The sequence below is a fragment of the Dendrobates tinctorius genome, unplaced genomic scaffold (assembly GCF_039654945.1).
Source record: "Dendrobates tinctorius isolate UK_male_01 unplaced genomic scaffold, ASM3965494v1 ptg000292l, whole genome shotgun sequence".
Lineage (NCBI taxonomy): Eukaryota > Metazoa > Chordata > Amphibia > Anura > Dendrobatidae > Dendrobates > Dendrobates tinctorius.
The window spans coordinates 2,689,760-2,716,907 of NW_027361959.1; the positions used below are offsets into that span (position 1 = coordinate 2,689,760).

A 27,148-nucleotide genomic window follows, 5' to 3' on the forward strand; every position below is an offset into this window, starting at 1 on the left:
GGGACGAGTTGTACTTTTGAACAACATCATTGGTTTTAACATATTGGGTACTTGAAAATGTGAAAAATGTGAAAGGAATTCAAAGTGCGGTGAAATTGCAAAAAAAGTGCAATTCAACAGTTGTTTTTTGTTTTGCTTTTTTACTATGTTCACTAAATTCTAAAACTGACCTGCCATTATAATTCTCCAGGTTATTATGAGTTCATAGACACCAAACATGTCTAGGTTCTTTTTAATCTAAGTGGTGAAAAAAAATTCCAAAAAATTGCGCTAACCATAGCATCTCCATTTTTCGTGATCTCGGGTTGGTTGAGGGCTTATTTTTTTGCGCACCGAGCTAACGTTTTTAATTAAACCATTTTGTTGAAGATATGATCTATTGATCTCCAGTTATTGCATTTTAATGCAATGTTATGGTGACAAAAAAATTGTAATTCTGGCGTTTTTACTTTTTCTCTCGCTACGCCGTTACGCGATCAGGTTAATCCATTTTTTATATTGATACATCTGGCAATTCTGAACGCAGCGATACTAAATATGTATATATTTGAATTATTTTTGTTTTATTTTGAATGGGGTGAAAGGGGGGTGATTTGAACTTTTGTATTTGTTTATATTTTTAAAAACATTTTTTTTACTTTTGGCATGCTTCAATAGTCTCCATGGGAGACTAGAAGCTGCCATAACCTAATTGCCTCTTCTACATACAGGCGATGATCAAATCGTCTGTATGTAGCTGAATTACTCAATTCACTTGCTATGAGCGCCGACCACCGGGCGACGCTCACAGAAAGCCGGCAGTGACAACCATATAGGTCTCCTACAGATCTCACATATTCACTCACTTATAATAGATGAATGCACCGAGGAGTAGAGGATGGGGTAAAACCAAAGTAGAGGAGGGAAGTGAATTACCACACTTACAAACTACGCAACAGTCACAGTTAACTCCTCCAAAACTCCTCATACAAACACCTCTCCTCCTAAGCCATACAGCAAATGCTAGCTCTGACATGGATTAGAATCAGGATGCAGATTATAAAGGGGATGCTTCTTCTCAGCACAGGAGTAGGAGCAATCAGACGCTGCGGTCTTCTTGCTCCCCATGACAGCTATCTTGGTCCAATGAACAAAAATGCCCATTTTGCAATGCCAAACATTTCAAAAATGAAATTACAACAAACTGTTGTCATAATGGAATCATCATATTGGAAGAAGTACGAATGCATCCCTGGATTACTAATTACATGAAGGGACCAGAATAAAATCTCCAAGAATTTTATGGAAAACATAAGCTCTTACAATAGTACATAAATGGGCACACAAGTTGACCAATAAATTCAGGTGATCAGGTCCTTTCTGTTGCAGAATCCATGGACAAATTTACCATGCAACATCTGCGTTGCACCCTAACCAAGGTGAATCACCAAAATACACCCAGTTATATATTCTGGATTTGGCTCAAGCCTTGAATAAAAGAATGCACAAACCAGTGAACACTGGATGTATTTGTAATATAATGAAAAATCTTAAAAGTATTCTCGATGGTATCAATCTTTTCTCCAGAGAATCCAAAAATATGTTGAAATTTGAACAGGAACAAATGCTAAAGGCAAATATAGAAAACCGAATGCCAATTGAATACAACATGACTTTCATGAGAGAAAAAGTAAATACTGTGCACCCCAGCAGAATCGACGTTCCAACTGCCAGAGAGGAAATTGCTGTCATTTTCCACAGTGCAGATGGTGCACCCCCAGAAAACCGTGACATTACAATTCATCCTAAAAGTGTGATTTTACAAAATATATCTATGCTGAGTAGACTCTGTGACCCAATGTGCTACTCTTTGCTTTTCCCTTATGAGGACTCTGGGTGGACTACAGAACTAAAAAAAAAATCTAGTCAAGGAAATGTGACTTAACGTCAATGGTATTCATACCACTTTGCCGTATGTGATGGTACTTTTAACCCCTTTCCGACATCGGGGGTAATAATGTGCCGATGTCAGACACCCTCCCTTTGATGTGGGCTCTGGCGGTGAGCCCACATCTTTCCTGGCACATGTCAGCTGTTTAGAATCGCGATCCACCCTTGGCTATTAACCCGTTAAATGCCACTATCAAACTCTTACATCAACATTTAACATGTGTGGACTACAGATCTAAAAAAAAATTTAGTCAAGGAAATGTGACTTAACATCAATGGTATTCATACCACTTTGCCGTACATGATGGTACTTTTAACCCCTTTCCTACATCGGGTGTAATAATACGCCGATGTCGCACACCCTCCCTTTGATGTGGGCTCTGGCGGTGAGCCCACATCTTTCCTGGCACATGTCAGCTGTTTTGAATCATGATCCACCCTCGGCTATTAACCCGTTAAATAGCGCTGTCAAACTCTAACCGGCATTTAACGTGTGCTTCCAGCAATCGCGCCATTAGTGACCCCGCTACATGATCGTGGGTCACCGATGGGTTGGCATGACAACTAGAGGTCTCCTACAGCTCTATGGTTGTCACTGCCGGATTGCTATGAGCATCGCCTGGTGGTCGGCGCTCATAGCAAGTCAGCAATTCTGCTACATACAGGCAATCTGATCATCACCTGTATGTAGCAGCAGAGCCGATCGGGTTATGGCAGCTTCTAGTCTCCCATGGAGACTATTGAAGGATGCAAAAGTAAAAAAAAGTTTTAAAAATATAAAAAAATTAAAAAATTTAAACGTTCAAATCACCCCCTTTCGTCCCATTCAAAATAAAACAAAAAAAATCAAACGTACACATATTTGTTATCACCACGTTCTGAATCACCTGATCTATCAATATAAAAAGAATTAATCCAATCGCTTAATGGCGTAATGATAAAAAAGTCAAAACGCCAAAATCACATTTTTTTGGTCGCCGCAACATCGCATTAAAATGCAATAACAGGCAATCAAAAGATTGTATCTGTACCAAAATTGTATTGTTATACCGTGATGACTCCGGAGTGGACCCTCTGGGTCATAGCACCCACCTTCCCTGGGCGAGCTGGCCTAGTGAGGACCACCCCCTATACAGGGAGTGTCAGGGACAAGCCCAAGGGGGGTAGATACCACAACTGCTGGAACCAGGAGACAGGGATGAGTATGTTTGCAAGATACAATGGAGGGTGAACTGGAGACAGGAGAGTGCAAAGCCTGGTCTCAGGAGTACGCAGGGTATGGGACCGTACAGAGCGTGTACACTAGATACTGGACCGTGCAAGGCAGGTGTACGAGAGCACTTGTGGCGCATACAGGTGAGCACGCCCGGGAGCGGGCAAAGCAGGATGCATGCAAGGAAGCACACCAAAGTAAGGGACAGACAGGGCACAGAGCAGAGTGTAGGTACGGAGCATGTGCCAGGAGGCAAGGTAAAGCACAGAGACAGGGCAAAAGGCAGAAGATTTGAGTGTAGCGCACAGCCAAGCAAGGACCGAAGCAACCAAGCCAAGAAGCACAACAATAATCAGGCACTTCCCACAGGGGGAGGTAGCCTGATATAGCACACGATCACCTGGACTTCCGGGTCAGGTCCTACAGTACATAGAGAGGATGAGACCAGAGACAGAGCAGAGAAGAGCGCGTTGGCACACAGGAGCGCAGCGCAACCATGGGACTAGGTGCGAGAGGTGCGCGTGCGTGCCCGACGAGACCCCCGGAGGTGATGTCGGACCTGAGACCTCGCCCCCAGGTGAGAGCAGAGTGACATGTATTATTAAAAATGTCACCTAGGCATGCAAAAAATAAGCCCTCAGCCAACCCGAGATCACGAAAAATGGAGACGCTACGGGTATCGGTAAATGGCACAATTTTTTTTATTATTAACAAAAAGGATTTTTTTCACCACTTAAATAAAAAAGAATCTAGACATTTTTGTTGTCTATGAACTCATAATGACCTGGAGAACCATAACGGAATGGAAGGTCAGTTTTAGCATTTAGTGAGCATGGTAAAAAAGCAAAACAAAAAACAATTGTGGCATTGCACTTTTTTGCATTTTCACCACAGTTTGATTTTTTTCCCACTTTCCAGTACACAATATGTTAAAACCAATGGTGTCGTTCAAAAGTACAACTTGTCTCACAAAAAATAAGCCCTCACATGGCTATTTTGACTGAAAAATAAAAAAGGGGAAAGCAGGGTAGCAATAAACAAAAGCGCAAAAACGAAAATATCTGTGGTCATGAAGCGGTTAACCAGTTCCTTAATGCAGGAAAGCTGACACATGAATTCATGGTTGATGCCTATTGTAAAAGTGAGGAAAGCTGTTTGAATTGGGTGTACGAAAAAAAATCCAAGTACCGTAAGATCTGAAGGATATGACGGCTTTGTGAACAACCACCATTTCAAGGATGTTGATATCCTACATAGAAAAAAAATAATATTGCCCTCAACTTTCCTGGGAAGCCCAAGAAATATGGCACAAAACTAACAAGATGCCATGGAAATGGTCAGGAAATATGACAAACCTGACCTTTTTGTAACAGTCACGTGCAATCCAAAATGGACGGAAATCAGGGAAAACTTACTTCCCAGTCAGTAACGATACAACAGGCCCAATTTAGTAGCAGGAGTATTTTACATGAAACTAAAATTGCTACTTGGAGGCTTAGCCAGATGCCACAGATTTGGACTTCTTAATGGTATGGTGTATGAAATCGAGTTCCAAAAAAGAGGGCTTCCTTGCGGACACATATTGGTATTTATGGACCCGGAATATACGGCCTGGGTAAAAAAAAGAAAGAATTGACAAAATTGTGCAGAGATCCCACACAAAAACACTTATCCGATGCTTTATAAAACTGTAAAATCTTGCATGATATATGATACATGTGGTCCACTGAATCCAATTGCACCATGTATGGATAATGCGAACTATACCAAAGGCTTTCCCAAGGATTTCTGTTTGGAAATGTAAATGGATACCCTAAATACCAATGACCAAATGTGCATGACAGCACTGCAAATACTACTTCTGATTGGATGTAAAATCACTACCGCCAGTAAGACAGCCGCGGTTACAATGCTCTCAAATAACAGCTTGAGCCTGTAGCTGTGATCAGAGGTAAAAATTTATCTCTGGTCATTGGCGTTAGCTTATGGGACTACGTCTACCATCAGCCTACGCCTGCTGCCGCTAATAACAGCGAGAGCTGGCAATGGCTGATGTGAGTATTGATAAGCCAGCCACTGCGTTCTAAATAAATAATTAAATTTAAAAAAAGGCATAGGTTCCCCTGCAGCCCTCAGCTGTCAGCATTAGCAAGGCTGGTTATTAAAAATAGAGGCGTCCCCAGTCATTTTTTTAAAATTATTTAAATAAATAATTAAAAAAACAGTGTGGGGTCCCACCCCATTTTTGACAACCAGCCAATATAAAGTAGACAGCTGGGGGCTGGTATTCTCAGGCTGGTAAGGAGCCATGGATATTGGCACCTTTCCATTACCAATCCTATAGTTGTAAGGTAAATCAACACACAGCAAGTATAAAGCCTTTTATTTGAAGTAAGACCAAAACACACTGTCCATTTTTTATTTATAAATATCAAACACTGTTATACTTACCTAACACCCATTCCATTGAAGCCCTCTTATCCTGTAATGAACCAAAAAAAACAACCATATCCCTCATTTGTCCAACTTTCTGTCCCACACCGTAATCCATATCTGGGGATAAACAGTTTTGAACCGTGAGGGTGGCAAGATGTGACTGTCCAAGTTGAGAACCTGTGGAAGATTGAGCTGCTGTGAGCACAGCATCAGTGACTAGTGGTGACATCATTGAGGTTACTGGTGAACTTTTTTAACTTTTTGTCCGAACTCAAGCATCCAGGGGTCAGCCCATCTACTATTGGGACTCTACACTCTCTCCCTACAGATGATATCAATAGAGAGGGAATCAAGAAGTTTGAACTTAAATGACTATTCATTTGTCCCTGAGAGAGGCTGTCACCAAAGTGCCTGACAGCAGCTTTCTCCTCTCTCCCCATAAAGAAAAATACTCTCAAGCAAGCCAAACATTCATGTATATCAAAGCTGACAGCTATCTTAAGTGTTTTGGCACCTTCAAAACCACACATAAGACAATAAGGAGGTACAGACACACATCAAAGATTTTTTTTATATATTTCATAGTTTTAGGTATATTTTGGGAAAAAATAGGAAAAAAAGTAGGATTTAAAGAAAATTTCCGGGAAATATTTTCATTTATTGTGAATTTTCATTTAACACTCCTTAAAGGGAAACTGTCAGCAGGATTTCTCACTCCAAACTATTCATATGCTCATGTAGCGCTTTCAAACAAAAGTCCAATACCTTTACATGGCCAGTACCTTCCTCCATTACTGGGAAACCAGTGTTTGAATTAGCTAAAGAGCTATTTGTAATTTGAATGCCACTGTCAATCCAACTCTATTCGCCGCCCAGCGCCACCTCATTCTGCTTGACTGATGACTCTGTTACTTACAGTCACACAGTAAGGAGTCTGTCAGTTAAGTAAAAGGAGGAGACGTTGTGTGGGGAATGTAGCTGGAGTGACAGAGGCTTCAGATATACAAATAACAACACCTATTTCTCAGTAATTAAGGAATGGACGGGCCTTGTAAATTACTGAACTTGTCCTTGAAAGACCTACATGCACATGTACTGTAAATAGTTTGGGGGTGAAACCCATTTAATGTTCTTTAGGGGGTAATTTATAAGTTCTCTGCCACAAAGGAGTATCTGTCAGTAGGAGGCAGATGCTGGTTAACCTGTACTGTATGAATCATTTCGGACACAGTCAGGTGCATTAGTAAAGGTACTGCCATGAATGTCGATGTTATTTTTTGCTTTGACTAAAATGCCATCAGTTGCCTTACTGTTTGATTGCATTAACTACAGTGACACTTCAAAGGCCCCTGACAAAATCCCATGTCACCCAGCACTTGTCAATACAAGGAGCTTTTTAATCAGGGACTCGGCTGTTAACTGAGCACATTTTACAGAGAAATGTTATGGATTTTGCTAAACAAAATGTTCAGTAAAAATGATTATGCGCCTGACAAAATATTAAGACACCAATTTCTCAGCAGCTCCCGTCCGACATTGTCAATCTGCCGTCCTCCCGATTGGAAAATAATTAGCTCTATGTTAAAAGGTTACAGCACCGCTGAGCTGTTCTGATGACATTAATGATCGACTTCTAAAATGCCAGACGGCAAAACTCCCCCGAGGAATCCTTTTGGAATTATTTCAGTGGCGAACAAAACTATTTTCTCATATCATTTGGAAAGATGGAAGATAATATTGGAGTCTTTGTCTTAAAATGATTACTGGGTACAGTCTCCCATGTGGAGAGAGACATTGAAATATATTCTTCTCTTCTCATCCTGACGCAGAATATTAAGAAAATGAAAATCGCAATGACATTTATCCTCTGTTGCATGATAGGAAGAGCACCAATATTTGCTGTGGGGAAGATTGTTTCAGACCCTCCATAGAGCTGATTACTCGTATCTAAAGCAGATGTCATTTTTAAATTGTTGTGCTGTGGCATATAAAACTATGATGTTGGTTTGCACATGGAAGTAGATATGAACCATGTACTTTTATCCCTAGTGCTAAGAAGCTAATCACTGGAGCCATCATGAGTAATGACTTCTTGAGGCAGCTAGAGGCTTCTCATGTTCGGAGGATGGTGGACTGTATGTATGAGAGGGTGTACAGCCAATCACAGCTAGTCATTCAGGAAGGGGCGGCAGGAAACCATCTTTATGTTCTAGCAGGTAAGGAATATGTTATTTTTTGGTTAATAATAGTGCACCAAACTAGTGTTTTGTATTGGGGAAGAACTGAAAGCCTTCTGAGCCTGCACAACTTGAAGGGTTGATCTCATCTTCAGGGCAGGTGCAGATGACCATATGCTCTCTATTCGAGAAAATCAGTGCTATTATGCTAATCACGTGCTGATCGGACTCTGATCAGAGCTGGACCAGTTTTTCTCGGATATGGAGAAATAAAATAAAAAAGTTTCTCCATCTTCTCCATCCAGTCTGTCCCTTGACTACACTTGGATGAAGGTCCGAGGTTTTCCATGGAACCATAGACATGAATTGGTGAGGGACATCCAATTATTGAAGGCAAATTGTGTATGCTGCAATTTTTTTCCTCGGCCCAAGGAAAAAAAATCGGACAGGAGCACTGCCTCATGAAATAACATTGCTCTGAGTGTGATCCAATATTTTGACGAATCGCGCTCAGACCAAAAGTACAATCGTCTGCAAGAACCCTTATAGATAGGTATTGCTGGAATTGCATAAATTCTTGAGCTAGTAACACTTTTCTTTTGTTTACAACTTGTTGCCTAGGAGACCGACCACTGCTAGATTATAGCCTGTAAACACTGCTCTGAAGTTGGCTGGGATTAGGAGGCAACAGAACACTCCAGTGATCCTGACCAGATTCAAAACAATGCTTACAAGCACAAAATAAAAGAGCTTGTAAGCTGTAAATGTAGAGTCAGTGGGCCGGGCTGGGGGGGTGGTCCCTTTTCTTACCGCGCAGAGACAAAATAGAGACAAGATGGAGGCAAGTTCAGGGTGCAACAGGTCCAAGCTTTATTCTCTGGCCGTCCACTTGACAGTCTCCACAGTATACCGCACTTCAAAGCAATACACTTTACTTCGCTTCCCTTGTCGGCCCTCCGTTTCCAGAGCCGCTTCTCACACCGTACTTTATACTAGGGACGTGTCTGCACACACAGTCCCCTCCTCACTCATCGACGCTCCTGACAGGTCTGTCACTGTGGCCGCCTTAGGCCCGTAAACCAACAGCGCTTCCACTGATCAGTCGTCGTGTCAAATACGGTGTCTCACACCCAGTGCCTCGTCCCTTCTGCGGTACTTTCCTGTCAGGACCACCCCCCTGACGTTCTCTCTCCTCAGTCCCCCTGGTTTGGATTCTCCTCACAGCGCACAGACTGTCGCAGTCCTCCTGTCACTGGAGCTCCCCCTGGGGACTGGAACTTTCTGGAACCCTCCCTCAGTATTTATAGCTAACCCGGTTCCTTGAAACTGTCACTGTCACCACGCCCCCCATGACCAACGGTTTCTAAAGCCCTAAGCTGATGTCAAGTCCTTTGCTCACACTCCTCCCTGCCATCTAATGGTCAACCCAAGGTACTGCACGTCCACTACACTTTCCTAGCTGTTTCCCACTGTAATAACCGACACCTACCTACACTGAGCAAACCTTTCCTTCTTCATTCAGACTAGTCTGTCCGTCCCTCAGGTCACCTTCCCTACACTCTCCCTTCCTTTGTCCATTGTCGTCCTTGACAATCGTCATCCCTGCCTTCGTCGTTCTGAAGCTACACCTACATTCTGTTGTCGGACCAGCTGTTGAGCCAAACCCACTATCTGCGGGGGCCGAACCATACTGGGAGCACTATGCTCTGAGCAGCCTACTGCTACTCACCAGCGCGCACGCCACATGACAGCGTCTTTCAAATTGGGCTAGGTACACCCATATTCTCTCTATGGCGTGTACCTTCCCCTACTCTCCCCTACTGTCACCTTCCACTATTCGGTACGCCATGATCGAGGTCTCTTACCTTCCAGATCATTACCAGCGCCCGCCTTCCTTCTTCAGGGGTGTCCGTGGTGTTGGGGACCTGACCTAGGACGGCTGTCTCTCTCACGTCTTCCAACTCATTTTCCTTTCTTTCAATAACATGTCATGGTCGGCGTCCCGGTCTCCCAGACCTCCTCAACTCTTAGATCCCTACCTGATCTCACACTTTCCTTTGGTCCCGCAGACCTTCCCTTACCCGGACCTGTTGCATTTTCTTGTGCATATTGTACACCAAAACAACTTTACAATATCACAAGTACCCATTTTTATAATTTTTTATTTCATTTTCTCTTGCTTTTACAACCAACAAATAACAAAAAACATTGCATGTCTTCTTTCTTCCCCCTTCCTTGGACCTGAACACTCCTCTCTTCTAAGTATCCCCTCTCTGTCAGTCTAACCAGTAAACATGGACTATCCTGTAAGAGGAACATAGAAAAACAGAAATAAAAAATCACAGATAAACATTTTTTTTTTTTTAAAAATCTGACCGCGAACTGTCCTTTTGACCTGCACAACGGTGCAACGAACTCCTGACAGTTCAATCCTCCTTTCGGTGGTCAGTAGTAAGGGACCCCACAACCGTGGAGCTCCCAGGATGCAAGAAGTGTCCCTTTCTGCAAGTTAATATAAACGAGCCGTCCCGGGGGTCGTGCAGCCGCCATGCCAGCCTCTCCCCTCTCATGGAGCAGGTTCCAGACTTCTTGCCCCCTGGCCCTCTTCTTCTCTATAACTCCTGCGACCCAAACAGAGGGTCCGGCACGAGCCCTGGAGTCTGGTGGGCGGGACTTAACCGAGGAAGGGTGTGGATCAGAGGCGGCTGATGATTTCTGCGGCTCAGCCGCCGCTGGGGCCAGGTGGCAAATGGGGACAACCGGGTCCTCGGAGGCTGGAATCACAGGGCCCACTGAGTCGGCTGCAGTCGACTCCAGCAGCCGCATAACCACGGCCTCAGGACAGGCCGCATCCACTACTTCCATTGGAGCCGGAGTAACGGCCGGTCCCAACGACGCAGCTGCTATCAGCAGGGGGAACGCAGCAGCGTCTTCTTTGGATGACTTCCACACTGTCGGCTCCAGGCGGGGTACCTCAGGGACTTGAGCAGGGGCCTTGCTCAACTCTGCATACACCACCGGGCCCGATGTACCAAGACCTTCCGGTGCGCAGGGGGCAGCGTGCTGCGGCGGAATGATGAGGGCCGCTGGCGGAGGCACTGGTGGTGCCGGGGGTACTCTCACCTTCCCCAGCGCTGCGGCCTCCATCACATCAATACGCAGCTTCACCCGCAGCCTCCGTCCCTCGCTCCACTGTCCCGCGGGTCTTTCCCCCAAACTCGGGGGCTCCGTTGAGAAGTCCTCTGCTGGTATTGGTGGCGGCCGTTCTCGCTGACTCCGCTCAGGCTCCGCTCCCCAGCTCAGCATCCCGCTGCTCTCCCGTGGCTCTGAGGGCGACTTCTGGCACAGCTCCATCCCCTGCCGCCACTGCCACTCTAGGCGGCCGATGCCTCGACACCCGCAGCGTCTCATACCGTCCATTGGGCAGCAATCGAATGGCGCCAGACAGCTACAGCCAAGCTTTTCTTCTGTGCCACTCCTCCTGCTGGGTGGGGCGTCGGCAGGCCTTTCCACCCATCTGCCAGGGTCCAGTACATGGGAGCGTGGGCCTCCGGGCACATACTGCTGTCCACGGGGGTACATTGGAGGGGGTCCCAGTCCATTCAACACGACTGCAAACACCTGGACCTCTCCCCTGCGCTGTAGTAATGCCGCCATCTTGCGCAGCACCACGGAGTCACCACAGCGCTCCCAATTTGTAATCCACAGGTAAGCCAATTGTTATCCACAGGTATTTATTATCCAAGCAGCACAGTCCAAGTCCTTCTCCATCCTTTAAGGCAGGCCTGCCGCAGAAGATGATGTATTAGCGGAGGCGATCCTGCCGACTACGCCAAATGTTGTAGAGGTGTGAGGGCTGGACTAGGGGGGGTGGTCCCTCTTCTTACCGCGCAGAGACAAAACAGAGACAAGATGGAGGCAAGTTCAGGGTTTAACAGGTCCAAGCTTTATTCTCTGGCCATCCACTTGACAGCCTCCACAGTATACCGCACTTCAAAGCAATACACTTTACTTCGCTTCCCTTGTCGGCCCTCCGTTTCCAGAACCGCTTCTCACACCGTACTTTATACTAGGGACGTGTCTGCACACACCGTCCCCTCGTCGACGCTCCTGACAGGTCCGTCACTGTGGCTGCCTTAGGCCCGTAAACCAACAGCGCTTACACTGATCAGTCGTCGTGTCAAATACGGTATCTCACACCCAGTGCCTCGTCCCTTCTGTGGTACTTTCCTGTCAGGACCACCCCCCTGACGTTCTCTCTCCTCAGTCCCCCTGGTTTGGATTCTCCTCACAGCGCACAGACTGTCGCAGTCCTCCTGTCACTGGAGCTCCCCCTGGGGACTGGAACTTTCTGGAACCCTCCCTCAGTATTTATAGCTAACCCGGTTCCTTGAAACTGTCACTGTCACCACGCCCCCCATGACCAACGGTTTCTAAAGCCCTAAGCTGATGTCAAGTCCTTTGCTCACACTCCTCCCTGCCATCTAATGGTCAACCCAAGGCACTTCACGTCCACTACACTTTCCTAGCTGTTTCCCACTGTAATAACCGACACCTACCTACACTGTGCAAACCTTTCCTTCTTCACTCAGACTAGTCCGTCCGTCCGTCAGGTCACCTTCCCTACACTAGCACTCAGTAGTGTCTAAAAGTGGTGGTCAGTATAGTATCCGAGGCAATGAGCTGTAAGCAAAAGAAAAGAGTTAGTGTCACAAGAATCGCTGAAAAGTTTAATCAGCAGTAAATTGCAAAACTGCTTCTATTTAGAAGCACGATCTGTGAGTTCAATTTTAAGAAAAAAGTAAAAGCCCTTTAAAGAGTCTGGTCACTTAGCTTTGTTCCAAAAAAATCTCTCAGAATGGTAAAAATATTAAATAACGCTCAGCTTAGTAATCCCCTACAACTCCTGTGCCAAAACTTCGCAGAGCCCCCACCAGTCTCTTCATGCTTCATCTGAACAGACAAATAACAGCAGCAGCCAATCACTGGCCACACTGATTAAGTCACGACTGCATCTTGTAATTGGCCTGCACAGAGACCAGCAGGAATATGTGACCATCGTGCAAGTGACTGCAGTGGTCACATTTATGTAAAACCAAAAAATTGCCCCAAAATTGGCCAACCCCAATTTATTGGCTGAATCTAGGATTATCCAGGGTGAGGACAAAATCTCTTGTCATTTCTTTATTTGTGTGCAGAAAATGGGACGATTTTCAACACTGCTATACCCACTGTTTTTGCATTTTTGGTCATTGTCCATTTTTACCATACATGTGTCCTACATTATTTTTGTATGAACAAAAAAGCTGATATCGGTTTCCCAAGCACCTTCTAGCAAACATTCAGTGAAAAACAGACACTGATGGTAAAAACATACACACAGACTGTACACTGATGACACACTGATGGTAAAACCGGACTCACGTACCAAACACTGATGACACGCTGATGGCAAAAATGGACACATGGACCAAATGCCGATGGCACACTGATGGTTAAAACGGACGCACGTACCAAACACTGATGACACACTGATGGCAAAAATGGACTCATGGACCAAACACTGATGGTACACTGATGGTGAAACTGGACACACGGACTGTCCACTGATGACCCACAAATGGTAAAAATTGTCACATGGACCAAACACTGATGACACACTGATGAAAAAAATAGACACATGGACCAAACACTGTTGAAACACTGATGGGAAATATGGAAAAATGGACCATACACTGATGACACACTGATGGTAAAAATGGACACATGGACCAAACAATGATGACACACTGATGATAATAACAGACACACAGAACATACACTGATGACACACTGATGGCAAAACCGGACACATGGACCAAACACTGATGACATACACATCCAAAACACTGATGACACACTGATAGTAAAAATGGACACATGGACCAAACACTGATGGCACACTGATGGTAAAAATGGACACATGGACCAAACACTGATGACACACTGATCCAAAACACTGATGAGACACTGATGGTAAAAATGCACACACGGACCAAACACTGATGACACACTGATGGTAAAAATGGACACACGTACCAAACACTGATGACACACTGATCCAAAACACTGATGGTAAAAATGGACACACGGACCAAACACTGATGACACACTGATGGTAAAAATGGATACACATACCAAACACTGAAGACACACTGATAGTAAAAATGGATATACTTACCAAACAAGGATGACTCACTGATGATGAAAACTGACACACGGACCATACACTGATAACACAGCGATGACACATTGATGATAAACACTGATGACACTGGTATCACTTTTTTCACATACATGTTTAAACACGGACGTGTGAATGAGGCCTAATTTGAGAGGCAAAACATCTAAAAATGTTGCCATTACTTATATAGAATAATGTATCTTATTGTTGCTCTTTATGATTGATGCATCTATACTGTTTGAATTAATGGATATAGGCAGGTGAAGTTTTTTAACAAAATGTATTTACTTAGTTTACTCATTGTTACATTTTTGTGAGAATGCCTAATTCTTATTAGTTTAGGGCTTGGTTACCAATATATTTCTATATAAGGTTTTCTGCTAGGCATTATGCATGATCTTCCTGCTATGCCTGATCTCTGGTGCTCATTGTTTCGTGTTCGTACACTCCCATATATATGTATGTAGCCTCTAGGTAAAACTACACAGTGGTCGAACAATATTTTCCGGTTAATGTGATTATTTGATTCTTGCAGAGGGCCTGCTTGATGTTATACAGAACAGTCGGCTGCTTGGGCAGATGCATCCTGGGACTGCTTTTGGGGAATTAGCAATTCTCTATAACTGCAAGAGAACAGCCACTGTGAAAGGTATGAGTCATTACTACGGCTAACCACAATCATACTCCACATAATAAAAACAATAAGCAATACATCAGGAATATCTATGTCATTACATCCTTTTATTTTTTCATTAAGTTGGAATCCCCATAACATTGTTCATCGTGTCTTATTTGATTTTAATTAACCTTCTCTGAGCAATAAAACATGGATTTTATGTAATGTGTTTCACCAGTAATACGCAGAGTAAAAATGATCCACAGAATCTCTTATATTACTTTTACAACTTCCATAGGGTAGAGGTACATTCACGCCTATCTGAATCATAGAAAAACTCTCAATTTTGTTCTTTTATGGATACCTATGGCAATATAGGAATTTAAGGTTAGGGTTAGTGTCAGTCATTTCTCATAACCTCATTCATCAGACATGTCGATCATTTGTGGTCGCTGAATAGGAGCCCTGAGAACTGCCTCTTTACCTGACGACATCCAAGACTCTTCTTCTGATTAGCCGCCAGTCTGCTGCATCATCACATGAGTGTCCCGCCAGGCCAGCTAATCAAAAGAGCCTCTTAAGGCTGGTTTCACACTTGCGTTTTTTTGCGCTGTATTTTAGCGCTAAAAAACGCATGCGCTTTTTTCCCTATATTTTGCATGGGATGCGCTTCTGTGCTCATACACATGCGCTTGTATGCGTTTTTACACGCATGCGTTTTTTTGTGGTGTGCGCTCGGGCGCACAAAATGCATCCTGTTGCATTTTTTGGGCGTCCGACTTGCCTCAAACAAATGCATGCGAGCGCAATGCGTTTTTTTACAGCAAGACACCCATTGTAAGTCTATGGGTGCGCATACGTGCGCATTGGCATGCTCATGTATGCATTTTTTTGCGCATGCGTTTTTTTGTTGACCATTGGTTAGACAATGAAAATTAGGGGTTTGGGTTAGAGTTAGGGTTAGTTAAGGGGGGTTAAGGTTAGGGTTTGGGTTAGGGTTAGTATGGTTTGGTTAAGGGTTAGGGTTTAGGGTTAGTTAGGGTTTAGGGTTAGGGTCTGGGTTAGGGTTAGTAGGGTTTGGTCAAGGGTTAGGGTTAGTATGGTTTAGTCAAGGGTTACGGTTAGGGTTAGGGTTAGTATGGTTTGGTTAAGGGTTAAGGTTAGGGTTAAGGTTAGGGTTAGTATGGTTTGGTTAAGGGTTAGGGTTAGTAAAGTCATGGTTTGGGTTAGTGTTAATCCTAACCCTATCTTGATTTTTTTGTTGAGGCCAACTAATGTTGGGAAAAAACGCAAGCGCGGTAAAAACGCACTAAAAACGCATACAAACGCATAAAAACGTTGCATTTTTTCATGCATGCACATATAAATGCTTGAAAAAACGCAGCATTTGTATGCGTTTTTTCCATGCGTTTTTTGCGGGGAAAACGCGCTGCAAAAAAAAGCAAGTGTGAAAGTAGCCTTATGTCAGCAGGACTCCTGTTCAATGACCACAGATGACTGGTATGTCTGATGAATCGGGTCTTGAGAAGTGATTATCACCAATTCTATTGAAGGTCTCTTTTTTGGATTAGGCTGACTTTAATTCCAGGAAAACATATATTAAAATAATTAAAAAACATTTATAAATTATATTGAATGACACAATAGAGTAATGCAGAGAATATAGAACAAGGTAGGTCCTTCTATTACTAAATTAATGTATTGGTGCATGCTGTGACCAATATACAAACTGGCTTCGATTCATCATTTAAGAGTTCTTTAAGTCACCTTCCATTTTTTGTCTTGTGTAGTAAGTGTCATTTTTGGTGACAAATTCATCAAAATGGTGCATGTAATTCAGGAATTTGATGAAAGGTAGAAAAATACATACATTTTTCCTGTCTTGTACTGTTTTTGCGACTTTGGGCACCAAAAATCATAAAAATCGAGGCAAAATGCTAACATCATTTGTGTATTCATGAATACACTTGGGGCAGATGGAGTGAAATTGTACCAAATTTTGTGACTTTGATGAATCAAGCAAAAACATTTGAATCAGTAAACTCCATACACAAGGTGGAAAACATAGCAAAAAAAGAGACCACATATAAAATAGACTACATGAAAGGTGCAAATTGAAGAATGAATTGGATGCAAACAAAAATAAAGGCACACAACACACTGTAGGGATGTGACTCGCTCTAGTGCAGCGGGAGACAATCATGAGGCAGGTTCTTCCCAAAGTTCATGAGGTTTATTTGCTCCATAAACCATAACTCAGCATATCACCAAAATAGCCTCTAGCTTAGGCACAAAAGAACATAAACGTCTGTGGCTTCAGACTCGGACCGAGAGTCTCAGCACATGCTGGGAGGTGTAGTCCTCCCCATATACAACTAATATACATAGGCCAGGGCGATGTCCAGAGCAGCGCTCTATCTGCAGCCGCAGACCCAGGAAGGCTTCTCCTTCCTTAGCACACAGGCCACTCTCTGTAGTGTCCCACCTGGACACAGGGAAGTCTGTCCACACTCTGACAGACTCCCTCACACTCTCTCACATGTGCCAAACACCTCAATTACATAGCCCTGTAACCACACCCAAAGGGGATCACATGGCTATGACATCACTAAAGGTTGTATAGACACACACAGGCTTCCCTGACACAGTGTAACAGAAAGATCAGCAGTACCTCTGCTGATCAATACACCCTGGAGCCTGCATCCCAAGGCCACCCACCTTGAGACCCATAATGGTCATTTAGGACCCTGCTCCTGTTACCACACTGAATGTGCCTGTACACCCGTCCTGGGACACCCACGCAGCGCCCCCTAGCTGACATAGTGGTAACTACACCACATACCTCCCCCCTCTGTTCAAACTTGTGGGGTTGAACACATGACATCACCCAGGGATCTTGAGACCTGGCACCCATGTCACCTTGCCCTACCAGTCGGGAGGACCATCTCCGTCTGTTTCGGTAGTCAAACTGCCTCATATTCACGTTAGGCCTCCCCCGCCCCCAGCGGTCAGTATCTCGGCCTTGGGCTTTGGCCTTCCCATCAACGTCCGTCAGTGTGATCAGACACTCTTTAGTCTCCACCTGTTTGCAGTGCGCTCCGTCACCCGACCTTTCTCTCACTGGCCGGCTCTCCCAGTTCACACGGTCATGAGTCCCACGTCCAGCTGGGCCAACTGGCTGGTCTGAGTCTGACCCTCTGTCACTATGTCCACCACTGGGTCTTGTGCCTATGTTACTACGATTAGAACGGCCACTTGCGGACTTTCGACGTTCTTGCCTTCGACTACCTGTCCTTTCATTCCTTGGAGGATCCCTTCGGGTCCTTACACCTTGGGTTGGAGGTGGACGCCACCTGACGTGCTCTATCTGCTCATTCATCTGCAGTCGATCCTGTCTTAGCTGCTCAATCTCCTTCAGGTACGCTACCCGATATTCCAGGAGCATGCGAAGCTTCCCAATGCTTTCCACCGAACCAACCACAATGACAGGAACCATGTCATCTTCAATAACGACTTGGATTTCACCAGCAGGTGGGATCCTCACTCTCTTCACACAGGATCGATTCACCATCTCCTGCATCACCTTTCCAAGTCTGCCAATGACTTTCCCCACCAGATTTCTGGGTACCGGAATTATGTCTTCCACAAAGCCCAGCCGACTTTGTGCTTCCCTTGCAAGCTCCAGACGTCGAGCGGCTTTCCTATTACGCTCCACGAGCATCTGTTTCGTGCGGAGACATTGTAGGTGCATCTCCTTCAGGACAGCCACCCTTCTCTCTGTGTCTTCTGTTTCTGCCAGTATCACCAACTGGTCTGTTTCTGGTGCCCAGCTCACACTATAGGCCTTTACTGCCTTTTTAAAGGTCTCATGCACACCGTCGCTGGCACACGCTTCTCGCACGTCTTCGGGTACCTCCATCACGCACTTGAAGGTCATGGACTTGCTCTCATCCTGGACAGATGGCTCTGGGTTCCCCACGGACACTTCCCTCAAGGTATCTGCCAAGACCGGGTGACTGTCTTGTGCAGCTCTTGGTTCACCATCTTCCTGAGATTTACAGTCTTCAGGACCCTTTTCCAAGATGGGCTTTGGCAGTTCTGCCTTGCTATCAGTCGGGCACGGCCGCTGTACGTCTTCACCCATCCACTTCTTCTGCAGAAGACCTTTTACTACTCCACTGAGTTCTTGCAGAACTTTATCTCGCTCCTCTGCCAGGTAGCGACGCTGATCCTCTCTCCTGAGAATCTCCTGTTGATGCTTCTCTTGGGCCTCTCTGAGCACCTCCATATCTTCCAACAGGGTCTTGTTCATGGTTTTACATGCTGACAGGTGACCTCTGAGCTCAGAGACTTCCTTCTCCAGCTCATCCACTCTGTGCTCAGCTGCTTGCCTTAGGACTCTTTCCCGTTCGACATGTTCTGTTATAGTCTCCTTTATCAGCTGTATCTCATGATCTTGTTCTCTTTTGGCCAGCACGTGTCTCACCACTACCTCTTTAATTATATCATCAAAGGGTACCACTGGGTCAGTCACACCAGTCGAGTGAACCCTCCAGTTACCGTCCAGCACCAATGTGTCTAGTCCAGTAGTCTCATCTCCCAGCCCACCATCTGTCTTATCACGAGACGTCAGGTCCATCAGTTGGGCAGATGTACTTCTTCCTCTGGTCAGTTCTACCTCTGACCTGTCCATGTCAGGAGCCGTCACTGTCTCAGTGTCTGCTTGCCCAACAGTCGAAGCATCTCCATCGTCCGACCAAACGTCATCAAACAAAAGAAAGTCCCGGCCCCTCTCCCAGGCATAGACTAAGTCCCGTGGTATCCCTCTACCTTGGCACTCACCACCTTTGGTCCCCTCAAACACTACTGTGTCTACTGCGTAGTTCACCGTGACCCCGTGTTTACAGCGAACCCTGACATTTTTCTCGGTCAGAGAGAAAACGAGAGGCGTTCCTGTCAGAGTCACCTGACTCTCTGAGTCCAGCCGACCAAAGGCTCCTTCCTGGTGCAGCATCACTGTACACATCTGTGGCCCGTCATTACTACCCAGAAAGGATATTCCACATTCTGAAAAAGACCTGCACATACACTGCGGTACTCCAGACATATCTACTGAGTCACCCAGTGTTGTCACTTCTTCACACTTGGCCCCTTCCTGGACCACCACCCCGCTTTGGGTTGCCACCCCAATTTTGGTCACCGCCCCCTTTTGGAACTCCACCCCTTTTTGGGTTACCACTCCAATTTGGGTCACCGCCCCCTTTTGGGTCACCGCCCCCTTTTGGGATTTCCCCATGTCCGTCCTGCAGAACCTCTTAGGCCACAGTTCACACAGTACAGTTTGTCTTTTAACGATACCACACAAGTCTTTGCTGGCACCACCACAGCTCCTGCTGTCACTGATCACCGGCACCTCCAGCTGCTGTTCACACACATACACAGCGGCTGGTGTCACTGCAGCTCCTGCTGCGCCATCTTCGTGGACCCGCCGATCCACCGGAAGCCGCTTGTCACCTTCGTAATCCCGCCGGGTTACTGGAAGCCGCTTGTCACCCTCAAAGATAAAAAAGCCACAAAAGTGCGCCCATAGGGCCTTACCAGTGCAGGTATAATGGGTTATGCAGCAATAATACAGGGTACTCACCCTCAATAGTTGTGTAAAGTCACAACTACTGTATCCGCTTAGTCACATGCAATAAAGCTGCAGCAGGATGGTGTAGACAGACAGCGTCTGCTACCAATGCTCCCAGGGCAGATCCCTTAAAGAAAACACCAGGTCCCTGTGCTGCGAGACCTTCGTGACCCCACTGAGCCACAGCAAGCACCTTCAGGTTTTGCAGAGGAAAAGAAAAAAAAAACAAAAACACATGCACAGTCTCTCATGTCCTGTCCGTGTGCTGTTCAGGACGTACCGTCTCCGCCTGAGACCGTCCAACACACAGGCGCACACCGGGTGCTATTCAGGGAGCAGCCCTCCTCCCAGGGTTTCCCAACACACCGGTCTCACCAGGTCCAGGGGCTCAGCGAGTGCTCTTCAGGACATCCGTCTCCGCCTTAGACTGCCCAACACACGCCTCACCAGGTCCAAGGTCATAGCACGTGCTTCAGGGCTCCTCCCAACACTGACCCTCCAGGACCTTGCTCACTGACCCCTCCAGGAACACAGTCTCTCACTGACCCTGGTCAGTGCAACACAGACTCCTGTCTGTTACCTGTGTTGGCCACACAGGTTCCTGGACGCCTCTTCTCAGAGCTATCCCACAAATATTAACACAGTCACTTTCTCTGACCTCGGTCAGTATTACTCACGGTTGTCAGACCGTCTGCTCTCCTGGCTCAGAATCGCCAGCACTGCCACATGTGCTTCTGGGAGTCGCTGCCCGCGTTCTCCGCCAATTGTAGGGATGTGACTCGCTCTAGTGCAGCGGGAGACAATCATGAGGCAGGTTCTTCCCAAAGTTCATGAGGTTTATTTGCTCCATAAACCATAACTCAGCATATCACCAAAATAGCCTCTAGCTTAGGCACAAAAGAACATAAACGTCCGTGGCTTCAGACTCGGACCGAGAGTCTCAGCACATGCTGGGAGGTGTAGTCCTCCCCATATACAACTAATATACATAGGCCAGGGCGATGTCCAGAGCAGTGCTCTATCTGCAGCCGCAGACCCAGGAAGGCTTCTCCTTCCTTAGCACACAGGCCACTCTCTGTAGTGTCCCACCTGGACACAGGGAAGTCTGTCCACACTCTGACAGACTCCCTCACACTCTCTCACATGTGCCAAACACCTCAATTACATAGCCCTGTAACCACACCCAAAGGGGATCACATGGCTATGACATCACTAAAGGTTGTATAGACACACACAGGCTTCCCTGACACAGTGTAACAGAAAGATCAGCAGTACCTCTGCTGATCAATACACCCTGGAGCCTGCATCCCAAGGCCACCCACCTTGAGACCCATAATGGTCATTTAGGACCCTGCTCCTGTTACCATACTGAATGTGCCTGTACACCCGTCCTGGGACACCCACGCAGCGCCCCCTAGCTGACATAGTGGTAACTACACCACAACACATATAGGCAAAAAGCAGGTGCAAAGGCCATGAATCGGGGCCTTACACTATATGTTAGCATGCTACAATTAATGAATACATGAATTCCGCTATTGCTACGCATGTAAAATAAAAAGTAGCAGGAGGTGCTTCGTTAACATCTGATGATCAAACAATGTATATAAGCCATCCACCAACCAAAAACTGACCTCATATGGGTGGTCCCTAACTCTAGTAACTTACATCTCTATGTGCCAAACTCAGCCTCAGATGAACTCGGAAAGAGATAAGATCCAGGCTTAGCTCTTATTAAACCTTGCCTTGGTAATTTGGGTAGATAGCGTGCACTGCCAAGGGGGACAACTCTTCAAGAAATATGTTGTTAAATATTGCATTGGTGACTAAGAATAATATTTTAACCAATAGGTTGCATATTTGTTTGCAGCTGTAACAGATGCCAAGATTTGGGTCTTGGATAGGCAGGTTTTCCAGAACATTATGATGAGTTCAGCACAGGCTCAGCATCAGGAATATTTCAGCTTTCTCCGCAGGTAATGTAATACAATTTTGCTTGTACAAACCTTGCATTTTTTGTGTTCTAAAATAACACAGTAAGCTGTGACCCCTACATAAAAAGCAAATATAAAAAGAGAAAACATGAGACCACCAATAGTCTGAGACTCCTTACCTGAATGCTTACCTTAAAGGGAACCTGTCAACAGGATTGTGCACAGTAACCTACAGACAGTGTCAGGTCGGCGACGTTATACTGATTAAAATGATATCTTGGTTGATGAAATCCATTTTGTGGTAGTTGTGTAATCTTTATTTTCAGTTTTGAGTTAATGAAATGCTCGTGCTTTGGGGCGGCCTGTGTGGGGGGGGGTCTTCATGTGGTGCTGTGATTAGATATTCATCTTTATGGGCTTATGATCCCTCAGTGACCTTCCCCCATACAGCATATAATATGGTTTGAAAAAAAATCACAATCATCAGGCAGGCGGTGGTGGCGCCTGCACTGTAGCATGATACGGTAGATAATATGCCTGTTTTTGTTTTATTTAGACATATAGTTTATTTGAAAAAAATATCTTAATCAAAATGATGCCGGCGGCCGCGCAGTAGCATCTTTCGTGTTCTGCGCCATTTTACTATAGAAAAAAGAAAATTAAGCTCCGTCAAGATGGCACCAGCGACTCCTACACAGTTGCATATCATCTAAGAGAATGCCCCCCTTGTCATCATTGCAGGTCTAGGTGTGAAAAGATCATTAGAAAAATCGCCCCTAAGCATTCTTTTTTCCAAACTGAATAACCCTAAGTTCGATAACTTGTTTTGGCATTGCAGACCTTAATAACCATGGTCGACATAAAATCCCAGATTATTCTTATTGTGGCTGCACTAGTGATCAGTATTGAGGCAAAACTATGTTCTTGTCATGAACATCTATGCCTCCTTTAATGAATCCTATGATATGAGATGACTTGGCAGCAGCTGCCTGACATTGGTCTCAAAGTTGAATGTCTTATCCATCCATACACCTAAGTCTTTTTCAGTGACAGTTTTACCGTGTTTTACCATTTAGTACATAATTGTACTTTTTACTTCCTTAGGCCAAGTGCATGACCTTACATTTATCTACATATAAGTTCAATTGCCTTTTCTCAGCCCAATTCTGCATCTTTGATAAATCACTTTGCATTATTAAATTATCCTCCTCTTTGCTGTTTACCTTGTAAAGTTTAGCATCTACAAATAATACAATTTTACTTTATATGCTTTTACAAGTTCATTAATAAATACTAGAGTTGAGCGATACCGTCCGATACTTCAAAGTATCGGATCGGAATGGATCGGCCAATCTTAAAAAAAAGTATCGGTATCGCCGATTCCGATACCGGAAGTCCCATTCAAGTCTATGGGACTTCCGGTATCGGAATAAGAAAAACCCTATTTTTGCCTTGTACAGCCTCTCTGGGGTCTGTACGGGCCTTTCGGGGGGCTGTGCCGGCCTGCCAGGGGGTCTGTGCAGGCTCCGGTGGTCTGTGCCGGCCTGCCGGGGGGCTGTGACGGCCTGCCGGGGGGGCTGTGCAGGCTCCGGTGGTCTGTGCCGGCCTGCCGGGGGGCTGTGCCGGCCTGCCGGTGGTCTGTGCAGGCTCCGGGGGGCTGTGCCGGCCTGCCGGGGGGCTGTGCCGGCCTGCCGGTGGTCTGTGCAGGCTTTGGGGGTCTGTGCAGGCATCGTCCGATGGGACTACAAGTCCCATCGGGCGATGCCTGCTACCATGACAGTGATTGACACATTAGCCAATGATGGGACAGTAGTAGTCCCATCATCCGGCTAATGTGTTGAATGTAAAAAAAAAAAAAAAAAAAATTACATGCTACATACATACAACATGCATACTACATATATACTACATGTAACATACATACTACATATATACTACATGCAACATGCATACTACATGCATGCTACATTCATACTACATATATACTACATACATGCTACATTCATACTACATATATACTACATGCATGCAACATACATACTACATATATACTACATGCATGCAACATGCATACTACATATATACTACATGTAACATACATACTACATATATACTACATGCATACTACATACATGCTACATGCATGCTACATACTACATGCATGCTACATACATACATACATACATGCTACATACATACTACATGCTACATACATACTACATACATACTACATGCTACATACATACTACATGCTACATACATACTACATGCTACATACATACTACATGCTACATACATACTACATACATACTACATATATACTACATGCATGCTTCATACATACTACATGCTACATACATACTACATATATACTACATGCATGCTACATACATACTACATGCTACATACATACTACATATATACTACATGCATGCTACATACATACTACATGCTACATACATACTACATATATACTACATGCATGCTACATACATACTACATATATATTACATGTAACATACATACTACATATATACTACATGCATACTACATACATGCTACATACTACATGCATGCTACATACATGCTACATGCATGCTACATACAGTACATACTACATGCATGCTACATACATACATGCATGCTACATACATACTACATGCTACATACATACTACATGCTACATACATACTACATGCTACATACATACTACATACATACTACATACATACTACATGCATGCTACATACATACTACATACATACTACATGCATGCTACATACATACTACATGCTACATACATACTACATATATACTACATGCATGCTACATACATACTACATATATACTACATGCATGCTACATACATACTACATATATACTACATGTAACATACATACTACATATATACTACATGCATACTACATACATGCTACATACTACATGCATGCTACATACATGCTACATGCATGCTACATGCATACTACATGCATGCTACATACATACATGCATGCTACATACATACTACATGCTACATACATGCTACATACATACTACATACTACATGCATGCTACATACATACTACATGCATGCTACATACATACTACATGCATGCTACATACATACTACATGCTACATACATACTACATATATACTACATGCATGCTACATATATACTACATGCTACATACATACTACATATATACTACATGCATGCTACATACATACTACATGCTACATACATACTACATATACTACATGCATGCTACATACAATACATTCATACAATACATACATAGACATACAGTACATATAACATAGAGTAACATACTTACCAATACTTGTCACATTGTTCCCCGAAGCCATTGTCGTGTACGGAATAAATATTAACATAACAAACCACAAAAATACTCACCCATGATCTGAAGCAGTCCACGAGTGTGTCCCACGACGATCTTGGGTAGAGAACTGCAGCATCAGCTGATGCTGCCGCTCTCTACGGGCTGCAGGAATCCAATGACGGAAGGTAGGTATCCTTCCGCACTGTATTCCTCCGCCACTTAAAAAAAAAAGTCCCTAGTCTCACTTTATGCCATTGCTGCGTGGGAATGGCATAAAGTGAGACTAGGGACTTTTTTTTTTAAGTGGCGGAGGAATACAGTGCGGAAGGATACCTACCTTCCGTCATTGGATTCCTGCAGCCCATAGAGAGTGGCAGCATCAGCTGATGCTGCAGTTCTCTACCCAAGATCGTCGGACACACTCGTGGACTGCTTCGGATCATGGGTGAGTATTTTTGTGGTTTGTTATGTTAATATTTATTCCGTACACGACAATGGCTTCGGGGAACAATGTGACAAGTATTTGTAAGTATGTTACTCTATGTTATATGTACTGTATGTCTATGTATGTATTGTATGAATGTATTGTATGTAGCATGCATGTAGTATATATGTAGTATGTATGTAGCATGTAGTATGTATGTAGCATGCATGTAGTATATATGTAGTATGTATGTAGCATGTAGTATGTATGTAGCATGCATGTAGTATATATGTAGTATGTATGTAGTATGTATGTAGCATGTAGTATGTATGTAGCATGCATGTAGTATGTATGTAGCATGCATGTAGTATGTATGTAGTATATATGTTGTATGTAGCATGCATGTAGTATATATGTAGTATGTATGTAGCATGTAGTATGTATGTAGCATGCATGTAGTATATATGTAGTATGTATGTAGCATGTATGTAGCATGTAGTATGTATGTAGCATGCATGTAGTATGTATGTAGCATGCATGTAGTATGTATGTAGCATGCATGTAGTATATATGTAGTATGTATGTAGCATGTAGTATGTATGTAGCATGCATGTAGTATATATGTAGTATGTATGTAGTATGTATGTAGCATGTAGTATGTATGTAGCATGCATGTAGTATGTATGTAGCATGCATGTAGTATGTATGTAGTATATATGTAGTATTTATGTAGCATGCATGTAGTATATATGTAGTATGTATGTAGCATGTAGTATGTATGTAGCATGCATGTAGTATATATGTAGTATGTATGTAGTATGTATGTAGCATGTAGTATGTATGTAGCATGCATGTAGTATGTATGTAGCATGCATGTAGTATATATGTAGCATGCATGTAGCATGCATGTAGTATGTATGTAGCATGCATGTAGTATGTAGCATGTATGTAGTATGTATGTAGCATGCATGTAGTATGTATGTAGCATGCATGTAGTATGTATGTAGCATGCATGTAGCATGCATGTAGTATGTAGCATGTATGTAGTATGCATGTAGTATATATGTAGTATGTATGTTACATGTAGTATATATGTAGTATGCATGTTGCATGCATGTAGTATATATGTAGTATGTATGTTGTATATATGTAGTATGAATGTAGCATGTATGTAGCATGTAGCATGTATGTAGCATGCATGTAGTATGCATGTTGCATGTAG

The 27,148-nt window shown here is 44.2% G+C and overlaps 1 protein-coding gene across 1 annotated transcript in view; it reads left to right on the forward strand.

Moving 5' to 3' along the window:
- LOC141072848 (cGMP-dependent protein kinase 2-like) overlaps positions 1–27,148 on the forward strand; it is a 323,665-nt gene that overhangs the window by 107,298 nt on the left and 189,219 nt on the right. The window contains exons 3-5 of the mRNA XM_073560030.1: positions 7,628–7,794; positions 14,514–14,627; positions 22,097–22,202. Coding sequence (XP_073416131.1) covers positions 7,628–7,794; positions 14,514–14,627; positions 22,097–22,202 — 387 coding nt within the window. The remainder of the gene's footprint in view (positions 1–7,627; positions 7,795–14,513; positions 14,628–22,096; positions 22,203–27,148) is intronic.